Source organism: Marmota monax, unplaced genomic scaffold, assembly GCF_021218885.2.
Source record: "Marmota monax isolate L192 unplaced genomic scaffold, Marmota_monax_Labrador192_F-V1.1 WCK01_AAM20220418_F8-fsc00035, whole genome shotgun sequence".
NCBI classification, from domain to species: domain Eukaryota; kingdom Metazoa; phylum Chordata; class Mammalia; order Rodentia; family Sciuridae; genus Marmota; species Marmota monax.
The window spans coordinates 8,472,549-8,496,634 of record NW_026691961.1 but is presented as its reverse complement, the minus strand read 5'-3'; the positions used below and the strand labels follow the sequence as shown (position 1 = coordinate 8,496,634).

At 57.0% G+C, this 24,086-nt stretch overlaps 1 protein-coding gene across 1 annotated transcript; it reads left to right on the top strand.

Moving 5' to 3' along the window:
* Positions 1 to 512: 512 nt before the first annotated feature.
* Clcn7 (chloride voltage-gated channel 7) lies at positions 513 to 23,659 on the top strand. The gene is made up of 25 exons (XM_046441953.2): positions 513 to 713; positions 6,543 to 6,614; positions 8,825 to 8,896; positions 9,013 to 9,078; positions 9,572 to 9,704; positions 9,968 to 10,077; positions 10,853 to 10,933; positions 11,932 to 11,994; positions 12,077 to 12,160; positions 13,066 to 13,159; positions 13,321 to 13,385; positions 13,675 to 13,791; positions 14,148 to 14,202; positions 14,875 to 14,935; positions 15,460 to 15,595; positions 16,336 to 16,429; positions 17,833 to 18,002; positions 19,316 to 19,367; positions 19,829 to 19,956; positions 20,124 to 20,209; positions 20,576 to 20,705; positions 21,184 to 21,243; positions 21,319 to 21,495; positions 21,712 to 21,792; positions 22,049 to 23,659. Exons 1-25 carry the CDS (start codon positions 585 to 587, stop codon positions 22,133 to 22,135), a joined length of 2,403 nt encoding a protein of 800 aa, XP_046297909.1. The 5' UTR covers positions 513 to 584; the 3' UTR covers positions 22,136 to 23,659.
* Positions 23,660 to 24,086: the final 427 nt, after the last annotated feature.

The following is a 24,086-nucleotide window of genomic DNA, read 5'->3' as shown; positions in this document are numbered from 1 at the left end:
GCACTCGCCAGGCAAGCGCCCTACCACTGCGCGGCGGCCCTGGCAGCGCCAACTCTCGGTGAGCACCGCTCTCCCGAGAGCGCAGCCACGGTTAGTCTTGGTTTAGTCGCCCCGTTTTGCACTGCCTCTGTCCTGGCTAAGTGCCAAAGGCCACCTGCGGGGACTTGACCGTGCCTCGCTTCTTGTCCTGCGGGGAGCTGCACACACACTGTGGCCACCAGGGGGCGCGGCCAGTCGCAGCTCCCGAGAGCTAGGGTGGGACGGTCACACTGGGAAACGGCCCCTTCGGTGACACTGCCATCTAGCAGGTGACACCGACTATTCGCCAACTGTCCGCAGCGCCAGGCCCCGGGCCGCCGTTAGCCGCCAGCCTCCGCGGGGTCTCGCGACGCGGGCGAGCGGAAGAAGCTTGCCTCGGCTGGGGCTCCCCGGCCCGCAAGGGCTCTGGGAGGCGTCTCTGCGTGGCCCTCCGCGGCCGCCGTCTCCGGTCACGTGAACGCGGGCAGGTCACGTGGCGCCGGAGCGGGTCACGAGAACGCTTCCCGGCTGCGGCCGCTTGCCGCCGAGTCCCGGCTCCGCGGGCCATGGCCAACGTCTCCAAGAAGGTGTCGTGGTCCGGCCGCGACCGCGACGACGAGGAGGCGGCGCCGCTGCTGCGGAGGACAGCGCGGCCGGGCGAAGGGACGCCGCTGCTGAACGGCGCCGCGCGACAGGTAAGGCTGCGGGGGCTCGCGGCGGCGCCTCTCAGTGGAGCCGGACCCGGAGCCGGAGCCCGCGCTGGGCACCCGCCCGCCCGCTCGCTGTTGCTGCTTTTTCGCGATGCGGGGCATTGAGCCCACGTGCGCTCCACACCAAACTGCACCCCCAGCCCTTTTTATTTTGAGGCAGGGCCTCACCAAGTTGCCCAGGCTTGCGGGTCTCCTGCCTCGGCCTCCTGAACCACTGACTTGATGGCCACCGTGTCCTTCCGGCTTTCTCAAACTGATTTTATTTACTGCTTTTTGAATCCCAGGATATTTTAACAAGTTAGATGGCAGGGTTTGATATTTCTGTGAGAGTGACTGAGAACCTTTCTGTGGAGATCAGTCCTGACTTTGGGCGGGTTTTTTTATTGTTGGTTTTTTTCCTTTTTTCGGTACTGGGGGTGGAACCCTGGGCTTCACACATGCCAGGCAAATGCTCTAGCGCTGAGCCACACCCCCAGCCCCACTCAGCAGGTGCTTGGCCATAACTCCTGTCTACTAGTCTCAGCACGAAATTGGATTTGGAATGTGCAGCCAATGCAGTAAGCATCGAGTGAGTGGGTGAGAACGGGTTCAGCTGTCATCACAGCTTGCGTCTTTAAAAGCATCAAGGTTGGGAGAAGGATTACTGTTTTGCTTATTTACCCCTGGGTCTGTCTGCTTGTGCGGATTGCATTAACTTTGAGTTAAATGAATTACTTGTGTTGATGGCTTGGTCTTTGTAATTATCTTTCACCTTTTCTTCTGTTTTAGATATGTCTGGCAAACATTTACACAGTGTTTAAAGATTGGGAAGGGCAAAAAAAAAAAAAACCAAGCTATTTTTGTAAACTTATATGAAGGCTTTTGCACTGCCTGGGAGATGTATCAAACAATGAGAATCAAAGTCTGATGGTTGCTGGTAGGAAGCAGCTCAGCTTCCTTGAAGTGACAGCTGCTTGCAACCCATGATCTGAAGTGGTTAGAGTGGTGGAACTGTGTGATTAGCTCTTTTCCTCTTGGGATGTTTCTGGGTTTTATGTGTTTTCTCTGTTTCAAAGTAATGTAATCTGAAGTTAATAAACAGAAGAAAGAAGAAAACTGGGCTGATAGGTTTAAAAAAAAATGGAACTTTGGCAGAGGTGGAGTTTGGATTTATTCTAGAAATGAACAGGCATGGGGTTTCCTGTTTTTCTTTGCAAATAGATACAAGAGTTTGTGTGTGTGTGTGTGTGTGTGTGTGTGTGTGTTTAAAGAGGTGTTGATTTCTTCCTTTAAATGTCATTACAGGCTATTTTATTTGCAGTTAGTATTGATTAGCTGCTCTCAAACAATTTAAACCATGTGGTTTGCCTGGGACACCATAGTGCATTAATCAGCTTCTGTTCCACTACAAATAGGCCCAACACCCTGGGAGGACTGTGCAAGGCACCCCACTGGCACAGGATCCTCAGGCAGGAACAACAGCAGTAGACAAAGGGGATATGTGTCTGGGACCCAGCAACAGTGTGGATTACACTGTGGGGTAGGAAGGTCAGACCAGTGAGCACGAGTTGGCTTTGAGTTTAACTCAGCTCTGGTGGAGGCCAGAAGAAGGCTAGGGCCTGCAGTGCTTAGGATCCTGTCTGCTTCAGCACACTGCACAGCATAATCTGGAGGCTAGGAGTCATGAAAGACCTTTGCACAGGAACATGTGACCAGCCGAGGGTCTTGAGCATGGTCTTTTCCCTGCCTGTGCCTCAGTTTTGTTATCTGCAAAATAGTTAATGCATGGATAGCCCTGAGCATGGAGCCTCTCAGAAAACATGTTTTGAATGAGCCTCAGTTGTTCCTAGTAATGTAATGCAGCAACTCAGGAGTGACTTGTCTTTGCAAATGCATTAGTGCATGATGCCCTTAGCAGCATTTCTTGTCAGGGGGGTCTCCTCTGGGTGGGCAGGCTCATGGGTAGGTTCAGTGGCACCCCAGTGCTGCAGCAGACAGGACTTTTGAAAGTTTTCCTAGGTCCAGGGCCCTTGTACCAACCCAGGCCCACAGCTGCTGTGGAGAGTTCTGGTGAGCAGACACAAGAGCTTGCTCTGCCTGCCTCTTGGCCCTTCAGGGTTTGTTGCAGGAGTCCCATGATTGGACGGTGGCATGGTTGCTATCTTGGCTAGGGCACAGGTGTCTGAGCACCATGAGGTTGCTGCCATGGACAGGGCAGACTGGAGAGTGGCCTGTTCATGCCTGGACCCCTATGGAAAGCTTGGTCCCTTCAGAATCTGTTCCTGTTCCCAGACCCATTGTGCCAAGCACAGGGTGACAGTGGGAGAGGGGAAGGATGAGGTCACCAAGCAGGTCATGGTCATGTGTGTGGACAGTTGGAAGAACAGCATTTTGAGAGCTTTTTGAGGGAAGTCTGAGCCAGGAAGAGTGGAGGCAGGGCAGAGTGGGGGCAGGGCCCACTGCAGTGCTGGTAAATCCAGGACATACCTACAAACGCAGGGAAACCAAGATTCCCAGCAGAGGAGGCTCTCAGGTTGGTGTGGGACTGTGTCCTGCCTTGGCACCCCAGAACTACAGATCACGGGATCTGAGGGCACTGTTGAGGAGACCTACGGTGTGGTGAAGTGGTGGGGAGGGTCCTCTGGTCATCCCCTTGAACTCTGTTCTCTTCTAGCAAGCACTGTTTGTTCTCAGCCCCTCCTAGAAAGTCCTTGCCCTTCCCTTGCCCTCTACCTAGCCCCAGCCCCACTTTGGGTAGGGTCAGCAGCTCTGCCCCAGAAGCTTAGGTGGGCTAAAATCAGCCTAGGACACAGGTATGGTCCATGGCCCAACAGGGAGCAGAACTGAGGGATTCAACTGGGCCTGGACCTGGTTGGAGGGCCCCGGGAACCCCCCAGGGGCCATAGTGCACAGTCCCCACAGCCAGGACTGCTTCCACTGCCCCTGCACTCGCGGCATTCTAGCTGCTCTTCTGGTCTTGGGCTTTGACTCCTTGCATCCGCCAGGTCAGCCTAGATGCCTTCCGCTCCAGAGGCCCTTGGCCACTGTGTCTAAAGCAGACCTTTTGCTCTTGTCGCTTGCCTCTGTCATTGTGTGCTCAGCTTTGTGTGTGACCTGGTGTCCTTTCCAAGTTCCCGGCTTGTGTCCTCAGTGCTCAGCGTGGAGCTTGGCAAGTGGCAGCTGTGCCTGGGATCTTGGGATGCATGGTGGACAGCACGGACCGGCAACTGATTTTCAAAAAATGTTTTTAAAATTGTAGTAAAAAGCATATAACAAAATTTAGCACTTTTTCTTTTTAAGAACATAATTCACTAGTGTGTAGTATATTCTTGTTGTGCAATCAATCTCTAGAACTTTTTATCTTGCAAGACTAAAACTTTGTTCCCACTAAATAACTCTTCCTTTCCCGGGCAGTGCACTCTATTTCTTGTCTCTGGATGTGACCTGGTATGGTGTGTGGGTGGACGTACAGTGTCTCTGCTGTTGTGACTGGCTCAGTTCCCCAGTGTCGCATTGCAAGCCCTGGGGGGTGGTGCATGGCAGTGCCCTTTCCTCCTGTGGCTAATGGAAGCCACTGCCTGGGCAGGCCTTTTGTCTGCCTGGTGGTGGGTACTTGAGCTATTGCAAGTGATGCTGCAGTTCTTTCAAGATCCGGCTTCTAGTTCTTGGAGTAGCTAACCTGGACGTGGAGTTGGTGGTTTGTAGGGCAGTGTTCTGGCTTTTTCTGAGGAGCCACTAGACTGTGCTCCATGTCATTGGCTCCTCCGTCTTACACCTGAAGCAGCTCCCTGCCCTGCTGGCCCTGTTGCTTCCCGTCTCCTCTGCGGTGCCCTCCTCGTAGGTGTGTGGTGGCAGCTCACTGGGGCTTGGGGCACCCCTGGGTGTGCTTACCAGCCAGTGGGTGCTGGTGTGTCTTCTCTGGAGAGAAGTCTGTTTTGGGGCTTGGCTCTTGTTGGGGTGAGTTGCTTGGTTTTAGCAGGTGATTCGCAGGACTCCTTTCTATGTTCTGCCTGTCAGTCCCTCGCCAGATGCCATGATTTGCACAGACCTCCTCCTGTTTTGGAAGTTGCCTTTTCACTCTGTTGATGTTTCCTTTGACCGTAGAAATCTTTGATGTGACTTTCAAATAATTAGGGCTCAGTGGGAGGTTGCAGCGCTAGTAGGGCAGACCCCACCTGGTCTGTCCCCAGGTCCTGCAGCTGGTGTGGAAGCCAGGAACTGCTATAGTGCCCTGCAGCAGATCCTTGTGAGCCCTGCCTTAATACATCAGTTACCCAAGCTCACCCTTGTCCGACCTCCTCGAGGTTATGCCCATCCCCAAGCTCTCCTCTGCTGGCCCCAGTCTGCCAAGGTAGCTCAGCAATGGGGGCGGTGGGGGCCTCTTGGTGGTCCTGCTGTTGTGCCCTCCTGTTAGCCTCCCGGTCCTTCATGTTTGAGGCTTTGCCTCCTGTTGCCAGGCAATGCCCTTGAAGACTGTATTTCTGCTCACCTTGCATACTCTCAGGCCCAGGACCATATGGTAGGCTGGCGCACATCTGCACGAGGATGTGGGGACACCTGAGAGTCTCGGCCTAGCCTAGCTTCTGCTCCTGAGGAATGGGGCCAGCTTCACAGAAGAGGGGTCCTGGGAGCTCCCTGTTGCGGTGGGAGGAGGAACCTTTGGCTATGAGTCTGTGGGGGACTGACTTGGAATCTGCCTGCCTGTCTGCCATGCCAGGTCCTATGAGGACTGGGGCCTGCAGAGAGAGACAGGAGCTCCAGGGGCCCTGGGAGCACTGGGCTGGGAAGGTCAAGTTCTGGCAACTAGTTGGGATGTGGCTTGGGGCAAGCTCTCCAGAGTGTCAGGTTCCCCATACACAGTAGTCTGCAGAGACCTCTGGCCTATAAGTTCCTTTTCTGCTCTGGTTTCCTCGCCTTTTGGCTAATCTCCAGCTGGGATGGGGTGGGGTGGAAACAGATGGAGCCCTGCTGCAGGACTCTGTACCTCTCCCTGCCTCCACAGAGCCTTTGTGGGGGAGGGCTGGTCCTGAGAGCAAAAAAGGTACAGGGAGAGGAGTTGGTGGAAATGCTGGCCACCAGGATGGCTGCTGCTGTCTGGGTGGAGACAGTTCTGGGTGGCCTAGATATGGCATGGAGTCTCCTCACTTCCAGGCTCTTCTTTCCCCTCATGGGCATGTTTGCTTTCTAACACAGGCAGCAGACTGCCCACACATGGTTCTCCCTCAGCCGAGAAGCTGGCCCCTCTGTCTTCCCACCCCAGCCCTTTTGTGAAGATCTGGGACATGGTTGGGAGCAGCTAATCAGATGGTCTCAGGACAGAGGAGGATGGGCTGGGCAGGTCTGGGCGCAGCCAGGAGGTGCTCCTGAGTGGGGCAGGGCCCCCAGAGTTAGGGGAGAGTCACAACAAAGGGCATTGCTGCGCGAGCTGAGCTGCACCACCCTGGAGACTCAGTGGGGCAGGACCCACCCAGTTCTGTGCCACAGGCCTTTTGGGAGATGTGCACATACTCAAATCCAGGCATGGGGCAGAGAGGCCATTCTGGACACAGTGCTGAGGAGGTGGTAGGCAGTGGGCCCCCTCGGGATCTGGGTGAGTGGGGAGGGTGGGGCTCCTCAGCATGGACACTGGCTGGTCTAGGAGTATCTCCAGCCCTTCATCCTGGCAGGTGGTGAGCGCTCCATATCCATTCTAAAACAAGAGATGGGCACTGGGCTTCCGGGTGGACCGTGGGGGTCAGAAGCAGGCCTGTCTCCCACGGGAGGAGGGTGGTGCCAGCTGGGCAGGGGTGGGTGCATAGCACGTTCGCGTGCTCACAACCTCTGTTCTGCTCCTAGTCGCCTCACTCCGCATCTTTCCGAATTGGACAGATGAGCAACGTGGAGCTGGATGATGAGCTCCTGGACCCGGTGAGTGGTGGCCGTGCACCCTTTCCTACCCCTGCAGAGCTGTGTCCTACCAGCAGGCAGAGGGCTCGCACCCCACTGTGCCGGGCTGCGAGGGCCCTTACAGGCAGTTAAGCAGAGGAGGAGGAGGGCCTTGGAGCCCGAGGCCCAGCAGAGTGAGCCAGGTGTGGGGCGCCCTGTCCAGCAGTTGCCATGGGAACATTTCCTGCACCCCCACCAGCTGGCTGCTTGCACCCTCCCTTCTGGTACCTGTTGTGGTTTAGATTTGTCCCTGATGGCTAGCAATGCCGAGTGTCCTCATGCACGACTGTGGAGAAATGCCTGTGTGGAGTCTGTGCACATTTTTAATTGGATTTTTCTTGTTTTGAGGGGATTTTTATTTGTTTAGCTGGTTTTGAGTGTTAAACCCAGGGCTTCAAGCATGTTAGGCAAGCAGTCTACTACTGAGCTATATTGCCAGAACTTTTTGAAATTTTGAGATAGGGTTTGGCAAACTTTCCCAGGCTGACCTCAAATTTATGATCCTCGTACTTCAGCCTCCTGAGTAGCTGGGACTATAGGCAGGTACCACTACTCCCAGCTAAGAGAAATTATTTTGGGGGAGCGTGAGTGGCTGGGGATTGAACTCAGGGGTGCTTTACCACTGTGCTACATTCCCAACCCTTTTTATTTTTTATTTTGAGACAAGGTCTTGCTAAGTTGCTTAGGGCCTCGCTAAGTTATGGATGCTGGCCTTGAACTCATGGTTCTCCTGCCTCAGTCTCCTGAGTCGCTGGGACTAGAGGCGTTTGCCACCATGCCTGGTTTACATTATTATTTTTTTTTTATTTTTAGTTGTAGACAGACACAATACTTTTGTTTGTTTTTTATAGTTGTAGATGGACAGAATGCTTTTATTTTATTTATTTTTACAAGGTGCTAAGGATTGAACCCAGTGCCTCACACATGCTAGGCAAGTGCTCTACCACTGAGCCACAACTCCAGCCCCCGTTATTTGCTTTTCAATAACTGAGTTATGGGAGTTCCTTCCTTCCTTCCTTCCTTCCTTCCTTCCTTCCTTCCTTCCTTCCTTCCTTCCTTCCTCCCTCTCTCCCTCCCTCCCTCCCTTCCCTCCCTCCCTTCCTTCCCTCCCTTCCTTCCTTCCTTCCTTCCTGTGTTTGGGATAGAGCCCAAGGCCCTAGAATACTAGTAAGCTCTCCACCACTGAGCCATACCCTGCCCATAGACGTTCTTTCTATATTCTGGACACAAATATTCTGCTAGATAAGTGACTGGTAAATACTTTCTCCCACTCAGTGGGTTTTCTTTTTGCTGTCTTGGTGTTCTTCAATGCACACATGTGTTTATTTTGATGAAGTCCCAGTTACCTGCTTTGCACTACTTGTGCATTGGGTATGGTGATTGAGAAGCCTCCGCCGGAACCAAGGTCCTGGAGACTTGTCAGTCGTTTTCTGTGGTATTGGGGATTGAATTCATCTCTGGCCCTTTACTTTGAGACAGGGTCTGTCTAAGCTGCCCCAGGCTGGAATCACAGGCCAGCACCACTATGCCCAGCTGCATTCTACTTTAGACACTGTTATAAACAGAATTGACTCTTTTGTTTGTGGTTATTTGCTGCAAATGCAGAGGAAGACAGTTCATTTTGTACGCTTTAATCTTACTGAATGTGTTTACTCATTGTAGTAGCTTTCTATATGTGAGAAATTCTGGCAGGAACCTTCAACTTAGAGGTGATTACGAGTTGTGAGAGCCCACTCCTCATCCTGGCTGGGCGTATCCCTGCTGCTCACTTGTGGTGGGGTGCTGCCTGTGGGCTTTCTTGGGGCTTCCAGCAGGTTGAGATGTTGGCCTGCCTTCTGCTGTATTGATGTTTAATCAAGAAGATGCTGGATTTCTGCCTGTCCAGATGGCCCCATAGCCTTTGGGCTTCCGTCAGCACAGTTTCCTGCACAATCTGGGAGAGGTGACTGTGGGTGCCAGACCTACCTTGCCTTCTGGAACAGTCCACCTTGGTGGTGCGGCTGGGCTCCTGGTGCACAGATCTGATTGAGGGTTTCTGTATCTGTGTTCAAAGGGAATGTTGGGCTGCAGGTCCCTTATGGTATCTGGCCCGCCTTTGGCATTAGGATGAGGCTGGCTCTGGGACAGGTTGAGATGTGGCCCCTTGTACCTTGTTCCCAAAGAGAGTGTACCTTTGCCTTTTTCTTCCACAGGAAAGGGACTCGTCCCACCCCTTCCCTAAGGAGATCCCACACAATGAAAAGCTCTTGTCCCTCACATATGAGGTGGGTCCCCCTCTTCTGTTACTGGCTTCAGACCCTGCCCTCTCGAGCCTCCCACCCCAGTCTCTCCCCTTCAGTAACTGATCAGCAATTGCAGCCCCTGCTGCCCTGTTCCATAGAGCCTAGACTATGACAACAGCGAGAATCAGCTGTTCCTGGAGGAAGAGCGGAGGATCAACCACACGGTGAGTGGGTGGGTCCCTGAGTGGGTGGGTCCCTGCCCTCTAGCTGGACCCTGTCCTCAGGCTGAACAGTGCTTCTGCTCATCTCCCTTCCTCCTTGTCCCCAAGAGTCTGGGTTTTGGAGCCACTCTCTGTCCCTCTGGTTTGTCTTTGGGGGAGCCCTAAGCTTGTGACCCTTGATAGCACATACTCAAAATGGCAGGAGTGTCGTTGACCTCACCGGGAGGATGTTCTTGAAATATCAAGTGTGGCTCCAGGACATCCACAGCTGATTGGGAACTTGTTGGACCCCGAGGTGCTCTGTAGTCAATGAAATGTTGTTTAAAGACTGAGACATTGGTCAGAGGCTGCCCTTGGGAGGACTTGGGTCCCTGAGCGTGGTCCACTGTGCAAGGTGGGGACCTGACTCCCAGGAGCCCCTCATGCTGGTACCAGAGCCACCTGTACCAGGGCATCTGGCTTCCACCCACTTCTGACCATACCTTCCTCCCAGCAGGCCTTCCGGACAGTGGAGATTAAGCGCTGGGTCATCTGTGCTCTCATTGGGATCCTCACAGGCCTTGTGGCCTGCTTCATTGACATTGTGGTAGAGAACTTGGCTGGTCTCAAATACAGGGTCATCAAGGACAGTATCCTTTCAGCTGCCTACACAGAGTGAGGGTGGGAGCTGGGGCTTGGTGGTGGAGTGGTCAAGTGGTGCAGTGGCCAGCCCTGCAAGACATGGCCAGCTCCTGCCATGAGAAGTCTGAGCCGTCCAGTCAGTACCATCGCCGTGCTGGCAGCCAGCGGCCTCTGTGCAGGTGCACTCCACTCCAGTCTGACTGCAGGAGTGGGGTGGGGTTGGCGGGTGTGGGCTCAGTGATGCAGCGCCCCGTCCCTGACAAGCCATCAGATATTGACAAGTTCACGGAGAAAGGTGGGCTGTCCTTCTCCCTGCTGCTGTGGGCCACCCTGAATGCCACCTTTGTGTTCCTGGGCTCCGTGATCGTGGCCTTCGTAGAGGTACACCTGCTGCCGGAGGTCCCGGGTACTTTAGACCAGCGTGGCTTGGGTATTATTAAGTGAACGGGGCCCCTTGGCTGGTGACTACTGCTTTCTGATAGTGAGAATCAGGTGGTACCTGTGGAAAACCACTCAATGAAGGCAGAAAACACGTTGGGGTCTCCTCATCCCAGGCTAGGCAGAGCCACTGCTGCCCCAGCAGCACAGGCCTGCGCCCACTCCACCTCATCCCACCTACCACACAGGCCCGGCACCTTGCCCTGGCATCGTCACAGCTGGACACAGGCGCTCCAGGGCCCAGGTCTCGGGGACAGGGCTAACTGCCCAGAGACCCGGGTAAAGGTGGAAGCAGGACCAGCCTTCCCTGGGCACTGCACACGCCCACCGAGGTGTCATCCACCCGAGCGTCCCTTCATCCTAAGGCATCGTCCCTCCCATGGGCCCCTGTGCTTCTTGTCCTCGCTGTGGGTGCTAGAGGAAAGAGATGCCAGTACCCAGAGCCTTCTGCTGAGTGTAAAGCGGTGCCCTATGCACAGGAAGCTGTGCTTGCTTGGTGCATGATGATGTCCTGTCCTTCCTGGGGCAGGCCCCCATCCACAGGGGCCTTCTGGCTCTGCCAGCAGTCCCTTCCACATCTGCAGGGTTATCTGGGAGGTGGTTCTGGGCAAGGGAGCAAGAACCTGTACCCAGGGCCAGCCTTCGCCAGGCCGGGCCTCCTGCCTCGGGGCTGCCCCAGTCCCTCTACTGGCCCAGTGGCACCTTCCTCTTCTTCCAGCCAGTCGCTGCCGGCAGTGGCATCCCCCAGATCAAGTGTTTCCTCAATGGGGTGAAGATTCCCCACGTGGTGCGGCTCAAGGTGAGGCACATGTGGGGACCCCGGGTGCAACAGGTGCTCCTCCAGGGACTGTGGAATCCAAAGGCTTGTCTTGTCCATTACCCCTCCAAACCTAGCCCAATGGCAGGGACTGGTCTTGGTATCTCTTACGTGGTGCAGAGAGGCTGAGCCTGCGCGTGTGTGTGACTGCAGCCACAGGGAGTGTGTCTGTGACCAAGGACTGTGGTGGGCAGTGTTTGAGAAGCTGAGCGGCCAGGCAAGAGCGCTGGCCTTGGCCCACCCTTCCCCTTTCTTCAATGCTTTCTTTGGTGTTCTTCATGCTCAGTATCCTCAGTAGCATCTCAGTTCCATGGGGGCTGGGCCCCCAGCTGTTTACATTTGCGTAGTCACTCTTCCTAGCTTGAGATGGCCAGGGGCTGCTTCCTGTCCCCATCCCAGGAGTGGGTGGGCTAGCAGCACCCTGCAGGGCCTGTGCTCTGTGGCCAGGGTGGGTCAGTGTGGCCATACTCCAGGGAGTAGGGACCATTCATCTGGCAGCTGGGAGAGTCCTGCACTTTTATAGAGTACGATGGACCTGGAGCTGCTGGAGATGGCCTCTGACCTGATTCCCACCCAGGGTGACTGGAACCTTCCAGAGGGTTGCTCTGCCCTGGCTCCTGCCCCGGCATGAATGCCTTCAGATTGGCGTGGGAGGCTGTATATCCATGCAGGAGTCACCTCTGATGAGTCTGTAGGAGGGGCCAGGGAGGGAGGACAGACCCACCCCCTTGCCTGGGGAGTGCTTGGGCCGACAGAGGGCGTGCATCCCCTGCATGTGTGCTGAGTGGGAGCACAGCTGCCCCCTGCATGTGCGGTAGTAGGAGGACCAGGAGGAAGCCCTCCACCAAGGACAGGGCTGTGGGCAGCGGCAAGCCCATGTGGCTTTGTGGCTGTGGCGCCTCCTGTGCCCGTGGCCTTGCTGCTCAGGTGCCGAGAGTTCTGCCCTTGGCTTAGAGGCCGTGCTTTCCTTTGTGTTCCAGACGTTGGTGATCAAGGTGTCCGGCGTGATTCTGTCTGTGGTGGGGGGCCTGGCCGTGGGAAAGGTAACTACTATGGATGCTGCCCCATCCCTGTAAGTCACCGAGGCCCATGGGTGTCCCTGAGCGCTGCTCACTGTGCTTCCAGGAAGGTCCGATGATCCATTCCGGGTCTGTGATTGCCGCGGGAATTTCCCAGGGGAGGTCAACATCACTGAAGCGAGATTTCAAGGTGAGCCCCCCACATAGACCTGTGTATGACTGTTCCTCAGCCATCACTGCCCCATGCGGAGTCCCACTGGGACCTATGTCTTGGCTCCAGCAGGGCAAATAGCCTGTCCCCACCTGTCTCTGCCCGAGGGACATCTGGCCTGGCCAGATAAGGCAGACACCGTTCCTCCACTCCCACCCAGTGGCCTCTCTGACTTGCCCTATGGTTTTGGTGCTGTGTGGGGTGTGCAATTATGTGGACAGGGTCTGTGGCTCCGCCCTGGCCGCCTGCAGTGGCTCAGTCTTCATGTATATCCACGACGCTTGCTTCTGAGACATTCTGGGATGGCTTCCTGCCATCTGCCTGCAAGGTCCCTGGCGTTTTGATGGGTATTGCACTGAATTTTTATGTGAGTTAAGAGAGAATGAACATTTCTATAGTACATGGTCCTTTGTTTTTGGTATTGTGTGTTGAACCCAGGGGTGCTTTACTGCTGAGCTACACCCCAGCTGCTCTTGTTTGTTATTTGGAGCAGGGTCTCACTAAGTTGCTGAGGCTGGCCTTGAATTTACCATCCTCGTGCCTCAGCCTCCCAAGGACTGGGGATCACAGTTGTGGCCACTGTGCCAGCCAGAAAACAATCCTTTTTCAAGATCAAGGGTAGTTTCGGTTTTCTGCTCTCTTGGATTTTTTTGGATCTCTTGGTTTTGCAACAGACTCCTGACAGGCTTCCTGTGTGCACTGTTGCAGACAGGCTTGGCCAGGGCCCATGTGCTAGCAACCTCCATGGTCACTCCTGGTGGCTGGGTCAGGCGGTGGGTTGTGGAGCAGAGCCCTCCCTGCTCTGGTCTCTCAGGCCTCCTTTCCTTCTGAAAGGTGTGCTCTGGAGCACCTGCCACAGGGCCCTCGGCCTCTTCCCGTTTCAGATCTTTGAGTACTTCCGCAGAGACACAGAGAAGCGAGACTTCGTCTCTGCAGGAGCAGCAGCTGGGGTGTCAGCTGCTTTTGGAGCCCCTGTGGGTGAGCAGGGATCCTCCCCACCCGCTGCCACTTGAGGGAAAAGAGACTCTGGCCTTCGGACCTCATCAGAGATCCCTCTTCCTGGGGCCTGGGGTGGGCGGTGCCAGGGTACAGTGCCCTTGCCCCTCAGGTGCATGTCAAGCGTGGCCACTGCCTTCCAGGTGGAGTCCTGTTCAGCCTGGAGGAAGGTGCTTCCTTCTGGAACCAGTTCCTGACATGGAGGATCGTGAGTGCCTTTGACACCCTGCCAGGTCTCCTGAGGAGAGGCAGCAGGGCAGAGTGGACATCTCACCCTCTGTGTTGAGCCTTGTCCATCTGGGCGGCTCCAGGGGACTGGCCCTTGCCTTCCCTCACGTCCTCTGCTAGCTTGTCTCCAGTGCTGTCCACGGTTGTGCAGTAGGTTAAGCCTGCTCAGTTCAAGGCCCTCTTGAATGACAGGAGCCTCAGCCTCCCAGCCTGGCTCAGGGTATCCCCGGGGTGCCGGTGGCTGAACTGTTGGCCTTTCTGTCCAACAGTTCTTTGCTTCCATGGTTTCCACCTTCACTCTGAATTTTGTTCTGAGCATCTACCACGGAAACATGTGGGACCTGTCCAGCCCAGGCCTCATCAACTTCGGGAGATTCGACTCGGAGGTACCCACCCCGCCCTACCCTGCTGTTCCGGTGCCAGGATGGATGGCCCTTCACTAAAGCTAGGGTGGGAATGCAGCCTGGGGAACTGAGCTCTTCCCAGCCTCAGGGCCCTGTGGGTGCTCAGGGTACGTGTGGAGACCTGCCCAGCAGAGCCTTGGCACCGCTGTACAGGCACTGACGCTGGCTGCATGAGCTGCCCAGACCAGCTAGACTGACAGCAGGGACAGACCTGTGTAGAGCACCCATGTTTCTACCCGGGGGAGCTCTACGGCCCTGTGTGCAGGTGTGGGAAGTGCCACGCATGTGGGCAGGTGTCATGACCAGGCATGTCTCGCTTTGTCCCCTCTGTGCCACAGAAGATGGCATACACCATCCACGAGATCCCCGTCTTCATCGTCATGGGCGTGGTGGGTAAGGCCCTACCCTAGGACAGACGGCTGGAAACCTGTGCTGGGGGCGTGGTGGGTAAGGGAGGACTGTCCACCCTGCCACGGGGCCCTTCTCCTCCAGGTTCCTCTAGAGGGGCCACTGGAAGTAGAGGGCTCAGGAATGTCCCAGGTTTATGCATTCTACAGTTTTCTCTCCCTTGGAAGTTGCAGGGGCAGTGATGGGATCCCCTGGAGCAGAGTGGGCCCAGTGGCCTCCATGGTGAAGGTCCCCTATCCAATTACTGCTCAGGACCAGCAGTGATTCCGAGTTTGGATTTTGTTTTGAATTCTAGTACATTTTCATGTTCATGATTAGATACTTTGGGGAAGAGACCATGTTTCAACACAGAGGTCCTCTGTCCCCTGCTGCTTGTGCACAGGGGGCTACCTAGGAGTTCTTACAGTGCCTGCCTTAGGTTGTAACCTGTCGTGAGGAGGCAGAGTCTTCCTTCTGTGGGTCTTTTCTGTACTTAGGAATTTGGGTTTCAATTTTGTGGTGAGGAGCACGTGAGCAGTGCTGCTCTGTGAATCCATTTTCCTGAAAAGAAGGCAGAGCCTAGAGTGCGTTGGTCCTCTGTACCAGGGTCCCGGCTACTCTGCTGCCGGGACCCTTTCCTCCCTGTGTGACTGATGGGAGTTTGCTTCCTGGTTGTAGGTGGCATTCTTGGAGCCGTGTTCAATGCCTTGAATTATTGGGTGACGATGTTTCGAATCAGGTGAGAAAGAGCCTCTGTCTTGGATGCCATGTTGATAGCTGTGGTTACATGGGGCCTGTGAAGTGGGTGGTCTACACTGACTGAACTGGGGAGGGGGACCCCAGGCCTGAGGTTGGAGAGCCTCCAGAGAGAGTATGAGGGCTCCTCACCCAAGGGTCAGCCAGGGTGGGTCTGGTAGCTCTGACTTGGACACCATTGTCCTTCCTGCACATGGTCAGCCTGTAGGGAGCAGCTCTGGGCTTGTGGAAGCACTCACCCATCCCCACCCCCACCCTGTTCTGGCTCCAGTGACAGCTACCAGTGGAGCAGGAGAGCTGGTGGGAGCACTTCCCATAGCAGAGGTGGGGGAGTCTTGCTGCTGGGAAGCCTTAGTCACTGCAGGGAAGAAGATAGCTAGGATGCCCTGGAGACTGGGCAGATTGATAATTAAGCCTCCCGGCCCTCCTAGTAGATGGTCTGGTCAGGTTGCCATGGTAGCCGCTGAGGGTGTCCCTGCAGTGATTGCCCCTGGCTCTTGGCTCCAGGTACATCCACCGGCCGTGTCTCCAGGTAATTGAAGCCGTGCTCGTGGCTGCTGTCACTGCCACCGTTGCCTTCGTGTTGATTTACTCGTCCCGGGACTGCCAGCCCCTGCAGAACTCCATGTCCTATCCGCTGCAGGTAGGCCTGGGACCCAGATGGGCAGGTGCAGTCCTGGGGGCCGGTCTCCAGCCTAGCTTGTATGCTGCTCCCTGCAAGAGGACTCCAGAGCCAGCTGGCTGGTGCACTGCAGACCTGTCCTGTCTGGGGTGGCCTGGTGCTGGCTGCTTTCACTGTGATCCTCTTCCCAGACTAGTTTGGTGCTCCAGTTGGGGCTCGAGCTCTAGGCTCAAGGAACACAATCTCCCAGCCACAGAGGAGCCTCATGGGGATGTTCTTGGCCGCTTATTTGTAGTAGCCCAAAGTGGCAGCTGCCCACATGTCCATCCACTAGCAGAGTGAAGTGCCCTTCCACAGCAGGAAGCCAGCTGTGGCCCAGATGAGCCTTAAAAATGTGCTTGGTGAGAGGCCAGACACAGGGCCTTTGAATTCCCCTTGGAGGTAGGATGAGGATGAGTAGCCCCTGCCCAGGGTGGGGGCAGAGGGGGAATGAGTTCTGGTGGAGACAGATGGGAACAGACTTGCAAAGGTAGTCAGGGTCACAGTGGACAAGCCAGCTTTGCTGCAGCCCAGCTCTGCCTTAGCCCAGGAGGGGCAGGCCTGGGCCTGGGGCTTGCAGTGGCTGGCATCTGGCCGATGGCTCTGGCAGTGTGCTCACAGGGCCCCTGGCTGCCCATATCCCCAGGCAGCAGGGGCAGGGTGGGCCCGAACATAGCCTCAGGGCCAGCTGCCTTCCAGCTTGTTCCCTCCCGACCCTGCAGCTCTTCTGTGCAGATGGCGAGTACAACTCCATGGCCGCAGCTTTCTTCAACACACCCGAAAGGAGCGTGGTGAGCCTGTTCCACGACCCGCCAGGTGTGCCTGCTGGGGCAGTGGGAAGGGTCTCAGCCCAGCAGTCCTTGTCCTGGGCTGGAAGGGTCATCCTGTGTGGTGCAGTGTGCCCGGGCTGCAGAGGTCACCTTGTGGCCAAGCACCTGGAGGGCGGCCAGCCAGGTGTCCAATGGCCATGCCATCCTCTTCCTTTCTGGGATGGCCTAGGGCTGCCTCTGGCTCACCTCCCAGTGGATTCCGTCAGGAAACCCAGCCTTCTGAGTGCCAGGCTGTCTGACAGCGGTGCAGCAGGTGCCCAGAGCCAGGCCCTGCACACTGGGCCACACAGAGCTGAGCTTTCTGGTGCCTGTCTCAAGTTCTGCTCCCTCCTGGCCTATCACAAGGCCAGTGAGGACATCTGTCCTTGATTCTGGGTCTATGTGTGTGTATGTGTGTGTGAGGGTTAGATTTAGCAGAAACCCTTTTAAGCGTGGAGCGAGGTAGGCCTGGGTCCCCTGTGTGCACACCAGGGTCCTGCAACCGGCTATGGTTCCAGTAGTGTCTGGCCATGTCTCCTGCAGGCGGTTGCTTGGTGTGGACTGTGCCTTCCCCACAGACCTCTGCCTTCCCTGGCCTACTCCTTCCCAGTCCTTCTGGCCTGTACTATAGCACTCTTTGCCGGGGTGTAGGCAGCACCTCCCTATCCCACCCCCTTGCCCTTCTGGTCCCCAGCCTTCAGATCTCCATGTTCTGGCCACCTTGGATGTTCCCTCTCCACTTAGCCCAGTCTTCCAAACCTGACCTCTTAGCACCTTGTCCAAAAAGAAGCTGCCTCCTGGGACTTGGCTCAGCCAGTTGCCAAGAGTGGCTCCTGGCCTGGCTATTGTCCACCCTCCCAGATGTGACATCTTCCCAGAATGCATCTTAGGCACCCACTGCAACCAGGAGGACAACTTCGGAGGACAGGCTTTGTAACACTGGCCATTTTGGACCACAGGGCCTGTCCTCCGAAGTTGAGCTGTGCTAAGACTTGGAGGAAAGATACCTCCCAGTTCAGCTGGTCAGTTTGAGGTCAGACTGAGGACAAGTCTAGCAGGGCTGGAAGCCCAGCTGCTTCCTCAGCAGCCTATGTGACTCCCCATCCCAGTGACAGTCACCTGGGTGCAGGCTTTTCTGGGGATCATGGATGGGCCATGGATGTGGGATCTAGGCTGCCACCCTGGGCTCCACATCTGCTCTGCTGGCTTGAGGTCACTGTCACCACCACTTCCCCTTCTGGTTGACCAGTCCCTTCTTTTCCCCAGGGAGGTGGAGAGTACTGAGCCTTCAGGGAGCCTCTTGTCTTGGGTCTCAGGGGGCCTGGCTCCCTGGGTATGGCCACATGGACCAGGTGGGGCAGTGCACACGGGCATGAGTCGGGTGGGCAGTCAGTGGTCTTGCTCCCCCAGGCTCCTACAACCCCGTGACCCTGGGCCTGTTCACCCTGGTCTACTTCTTCCTGGCCTGCTGGACCTACGGACTCACTGTGTCTGCAGGCGTCTTCATCCCATCCCTGCTCATCGGGGCTGCCTGGGGCCGGCTCTTTGGCATCTCCCTGTCCTACCTCACGGGGGCAGCGGTGAGTGGGAACTGGAGGAGGGAGGCTGGGGCCCTGAAGTTGAGATGTCCCCTTAATCCCTTGTCTGGGGGCCACTGCCAGAGACAGCAGGGCGCCCAGGACAGGTGGGCAGCAGCAGGTGGGCTATGCTGCTGTACTGTGCACGCTGCAGACTGCGGGGACATAGCAAGAGTAGGGAGCCCAGGGCTAAGGGACAAGCTGGGCCAGGCCCCTCCCTCCTCTTGCCTGCCTCTACAGTGCTCCGGGTTTTGGTTTTTGCTTTGTGTTTTGGGTCTGTTCAACTTTTCAGTTATCCAATAAGATTAAAACATCACCAGACAGGTCACAGTGATTGGGTGCTGGTGCACGCCTGTGATCCCAGGTACTGTGATCCCAGGTACTGTGATCCCAGGAGGCTGAGGCAGGAGGGTTGCAAGTTCAAGGTCAGCCTCAGCAACTTAGCTCGACCCTTTCTCAAACTTTTAAATAAAATACAGGAGCTGGTGATGTGTCTCATGGATAGAGTGCCTGGGTCTAGTCCCAGCACCACAGAAAAGGGGAGGCTGCAGTAAGGAGTCCGTATCTGCCCCACTTTGCTGCCCAGGCTCGCTCGGGGCTCTCGGTGCCCTCTGGCCTCTCTGGCATGGTTTATTTCGGTTTGGCTTTTCCTTTACCTGACACCCTCAGTACCAGGGATTGAACCCAGGAGTGCCCTACCACTGAGCCACATCAACAGCTCTTTTTATTTTGTATGTTGAGACAGATTCTCACTAAGTTGCCCTCATTAGCCTCAAACTTGCCATCCTCCTGCCTCAGCCTCCCGAGTCCTGGGATCACATGCATGGCCATCGTGTCTCAAACTGAGACACATTCACATGGCATAAAATTCTGCCTTTGGAGAGGCACAGTGCCGTGGTGGTGAACGCCAGCTCAGCACCCCGCTCAGCGTCCTGTAGCCACAGAGTCTTCTCCATCTGGCAGGGAGCCCATTTCTCCTCCCTGCCCTCTGCATTTGCCTGTCTTAGACACTTCCCATCAGTGGGTCACAGTGTGTGGCCCCTGTGTGCTGGGGCCTGCTAGAATACCCGCTGGCTGTCTAGGCCTGCACTCAGAGTACCTGGGCCTGGGCGAAGCCTTGTCTGCCCAGCTCACTAGCATGTCCATCTAGTGCAGTCTGCTCCCCCGCCTGTGGTGAGGTGCCCCTGGGTCAGTTATAGAGTGGCCACACAGAGGGTGTGTGACACCATGGGGTGGCCAGGCCCTCCTGGGTGCCTCCTGGTGGGATTGGTGGGAGCTGCTGCCACATGGACTTCTCGCTGGGTTGCCTCCCACAGATCTGGGCAGACCCTGGCAAGTACGCCCTCATGGGCGCTGCGGCCCAGCTCGGTGAGTCCTGGGTCCTGCCTGGTTGACGGGGTGGGCCCCATGAGGTCAGCAGGGCCCATTCTCAGTAACCCACCTGTGGTGAGCACAGCCAGAGCTGGCCTTGCACATCCAGTTGGCACTCGGTTTAAAAGAACAGCTTAGGCTGGGGCAGTGGCACAGGCCTGTAATCTCAGCAGCTTGGGAGGCTGAGGCAGAAGAATCACAAATTCAAGACCAGCCTCAGCAACTTAGCAGTCCCAAAATGAAAAATAATTAGGGCTGTGGCTCAGTGGTTAAGCATCCCTGGATTCAATCCCCAGTACCAAAAACAGAACAAAAATCAAAAGCCTGGGAAATAGGCCTGAGGCAGAAGTTGGCACCACCCCCTGGGGCATGACCACACCAGCAGTCTCCTGGGAGCTGGACCCTGCTGAGCTGGGCCCTGCTGTCAGGAGGACAGGGCTCACATGCACTTCCTATAGGAGGGATTGTGAGGATGACCCTGAGCCTGACAGTCATCATGATGGAGGCCACCAGCAATGTGACCTACGGCTTCCCCATCATGCTGGTGTTGATGACTGCCAAGATCGTGGGTGATGTCTTCATCGAGGTGTGTGGGCCATATAACCAGATATAGAGGGAAGGGTCCCTGTGAAGCCACCTGTAGAGGCAGGCACAGTGTGTCTGTTGCCTTGCCTCGGGGGCTAGCATGGTGGGGGGTCCTTGGGGAAGCACTGTGTCATTAGGCCCCCATGCATTGTGATGCCTGTCCCCCAGGGCCTATATGACATGCACATCCAGCTGCAGAGTGTGCCCTTCCTGCATTGGGAAGCCCCAGTTACCTCACACTCACTCACCGCCAGGTATGGCCGGCCAAGCTGCCACTCAGTCTCTCTCCCCCCTCCCCCCCGCCCCACGGGCTGCAGGGCCACAGGTCAGGGAGTATGGTGCTTCATGCTGGACGCTCTGGGTGGCAGGTGGGCAGGGAGGAGGCTGCATTCCTAGGGGGGAAGCTGCCCCAGCCCTGGGCTGGGCTCCCGATTCCAGCAGAGTCTTGGGGGGGGGGGTGGGAGGCCCCTGGGCTCCAGTTTCCTAGTGTGACAGCCTTGTGCCATTGAGCATCAGCGTGGTGCACCAATGGCTACTGAGGACACCTTGTGACAGGAGGGCTGAGTCCAGTCTGCTGGTGCCCCAGTGACAGGCGGCCTTGGGGGTGGCTTCCCTGGCAGGGAGGTGATGAGCACTCCCGTGACCTGCTTGAGGATGAGGGAGAAGGTCGGCACCATTGTGGACATCCTCAGCGACTCTGCGTCCAACCACAACGGTTTCCCTGTGGTGGAGGGTGTGGACGGCACCCAGGTACTAGGCCTGCCCTGCACTGGGTGTGCAGCAGGACCTCGCTGCCCATAGAAGGAGATGACCAGAGTCACCCAGTCTACAGGAGAACCATGCCCGAGTCTCATGGTCCTGACCCGGTGGGGTGGTCAGTGTGACAGTGGCTCTCACCTTGTCAGGAGGCAAAGGCTGGACATGAGCCGCTGCCATATCCCTTCTCCTGATGGGGTCATAAGACGTGGACTTTGGTGGAGGGGATTAGTTTGGGGCTGCATGTCCTCTCCAGCCAAAGCTGCCCTCTCTTGACACCTCACCCGCGAGCCCCGCACGGCTCAGGCCAGGCTGCCCTGTCCCTGGTCTCGGGGCTCAAGGGCCCTGTGCAGTGAAGTGCCTGTGGCAAGGCTAGTGCTCGGAGGAGCTGTGATGGTGCTGCAGCTGGGCGGGCAGGGCTCTGGCGGGAGCAGGGGCCCCAGGGCTGCCTCTGAGCCCACGTTTCTTGCAGCCAGCCAGGCTCCAGGGCTTGATCCTGCGCTCCCAGCTCATCGTGCTCCTTAAGCACAAGGTATGTCGGGTAGCCCAGTGGGGAGGGCCTGGGGTGAGGCCCCTACGTGAGTACTTGACTGGCCACTGTCCGCAGGTGTTTGTGGAGAGATCCAACATGGGCCTGGTACAGCGGCGGCTGAAGCTAAAGGACTTCCGTGACGCCTACCCACGCTTCCCCCCGATCCAGTCCATCCACGTGTCCCAGGATGAGCGGGAGTGCACCATGGACCTCTCGGAGTTCATGAACCCCTCGCCCTACACAGTGCCCCAGGTACCAGAGCTTAGGGCCTCCTAGGACATTGTGGAGTGGCCACCTCTGATGGACACAGAGGCAGGGAGAGTGGGTTAGGGAGGGTCTGTTGGGGGGAGTCCCCAAGGCAGCATACTGGGGGTCGGGCCCAGACGGACAAGAGTAGACTGGCAGACCTTCCTGGGTCAGGGTGCAATCCCGGCCAGGGTGGGCCCACTGAATGCTGTGCCTTTGCAGGATGCATCTCTCCCTCGGGTTTTCAAGCTGTTCCGGGCTCTTGGCCTGAGGCACCTGGTGGTCGTGGATAACCGCAATCAGGTGGGTCTGGTAGTCTGTGTCCTGATGGGCTGGCCAGGTCATGGGCACTTGCTCTTGCTCCCATGCAGGTACATGGGTGTGAGACCCAGCTTGGCCTGTTCCTGCATCAGTGCTGGCACAACAGCTGCACCCCTTACTCTGCCACGTGCCAGCCTCAGAGTCTGTCAAAGCTCTAAAGGCTCCCCTGGCACCAGCCATGTGTGGGACAGGTGGGGTGCTGGCCCATGGACTGTGTGACCTGGTGTTGCTTCTGCAGGTCGTCGGGCTGGTGACCAGGAAGGATCTGGCCAGGTACCGCCTGGGAAAGGGAGGCCTGGAGGAGCTCTCACTGGCCCAGACCTGAGGCCCGGCGCCCCGCCATGGGCGGTGGCACTCCCAGCCCCTTGCACCTACTAGGATCCCTGTCCTCTGGGGGTGTGGCACTGGGAGCAGGCTTCCCCAGACTGGGCCAGTCCCTTGCTGTGCAGGTCCATCTCCCACTTCCTGCCTCCAGGGGTCATGTGTGCAGCAGCACCTTCCCTGGGACCGAGGGGAGGGGCTGGCGTGCACATGAGGTGGATGCGCTGCATCCTGCCTATAGTGGCTTCTGTGGTTCCTGTGGGAGACCAGCTCCTGCTGACCACTCAGGAGCTGGTCTACCTCTCCCGGCCACAAGCTCAGTCTCATTTGCTGAGAGCCCACAGTATAGGGCCCCTGGGCCTGAGCAAGGCCCAGCCTGAGCCTCAGTGGCCAGGGCCTGGGAGCTGTGTGGCCCCAGGGCAGCTCCAACAGGGAGCCCCATGTGCACCCCTGGGTTTACACCCAACTTGGGCAACCCCAGGTCCAGAGGACGTGGCAGATGGGCTCTGTCCCAGGGTCTTGGGAGCTGAGGATCATCTTAGTGCCTGACTCCCAGGTCCTGCCTGTCACCCTAAGTACTCCAGAGCTGGGGTCACCCCACATGTGTACAGCAGCCAGAGGTCAGCCTTCCCATAGCACCCAGGGGCCTTGGTACCGGCTAATACATCTTTTCTGACAGCAGCAGATGCCACTAGAGGTAGCCTACTGCTGGCCTCAGGACCCCCAGGCTGTCTTAGTGGCTCTGGGATAGACCATTGAGAATCAGTCAAGAAGCTCCCACCTTCCCACCCACCAGCTGGGCAGCCACCTTCAGACAGATGACTAGATGTGGTGTCCCTCTGGCTGCAGGGCCCCTCCTGTGGGACACGGAAGGGGATCTCTGTGTCCCTGGCATATGTCTTGAAGGCCACATGAGTCTTCCTGTGGAGGACTGGCACATGTGGCCCCAGGCTGTGCTTCCTCCTCTGCTCTCCATGGGTCCTGAGTGTGAGAAATAAAGGACCCCTGCCCAGACAGCCAGTGCCAGCCTCCCTGTTCAGCCCACTGGCACTTGTGGGGCCAGGGGTTGGGCACTGAGGTGGTGGTGACTGGTGTGTGGCACCAGGCCTTCCTGTGAGCACCATGGCCTCCCACCCTGCAACCTGGGGAGCTGCAGACAGGTCAGGTCTGGCAGATAGCCATCCGCCCTCACTGGGGCCCTGCCCTCCTCCAAGCAGCTTGGAGCCATTTCTACCACCCCTACTCTCTAGGCCAGGAAGCCCCACTCCTGGGCGAGCCAGGATACTGGGGAGTCCCTCCCCCAGGACCCTTTACTCCACAGGAGGCCCTGGCAGGTGGGCCTGGGAAACAAGGCAAGAAGAGCTCTAGAGGGGCTGCATCTGAGTTGGTCCTCAGGGCGTGAGAAACCGCCAGGCCCCAGAGACGTACCAAAAACGCACGTGCAATCTCTGTACACATTGTTTTGTGTTGGTCACATGTTGGAATGACATTTTGGAAATATTAGGTCAAATAAAACAAATTGTCATAACTCCTGTCGTCTTGGCCTCCTTCATGGCTGCTGGGAGAGCCGGAGGTGTCAGCAGCCCTAAGTGGTGGGCACCTCCTGCAGCTTGCCCCTGGGTCTCTGGCCTGGGCTGTGGTCAGGACTGGTTGGCTTGGTTTCCCTCCCTGCTGGAATAAGCCCCTTTGCAAGATGAAGCTGCCCAGTGCCCCTCAGAACCTTCCAGAAGCTGGCAGTTGGAGGCCATCAGGATGGGACAGGTGAGGGCTCAGGTCCGCTGGCAGTTGGTCCATGACCCACAGGGTTCTGATGAGGAAAGAAAAGTTCCAGAATAGCTCTGTTGCCCAGCTGCTCCTGCCTCCTGTGGGACCCTCTGGGAAGAAGGCAGGATGTAAGGGTGGCTTTTCGAGTTGCAGCCCTCCCGTTTCCTGAGGCCTCCTAGCCTTCTAGCCCC

What these genes read in the sequence shown, in the direction of transcription:
- Clcn7 (XM_046441953.2), top strand. Translation starts at nt 585, where the DNA reads ATGGCCAACGTCTCCAAGAAGGTGTCGTGGTCCGGCCGCGACCGCGAC. An exon ending in TGCTTTTGGAGCCCCTGTGG is followed by an intron (nt 13,160 to 13,320) that starts GTGAGCAGGGAT and finishes ACTGCCTTCCAG; the next exon opens with GTGGAGTCCTGTTCAGCCTG. An exon ending in CCTGTTCCACGACCCGCCAG is followed by an intron (nt 16,430 to 17,832) that starts GTGTGCCTGCTG and finishes TTGCTCCCCCAG; the next exon opens with GCTCCTACAACCCCGTGACC.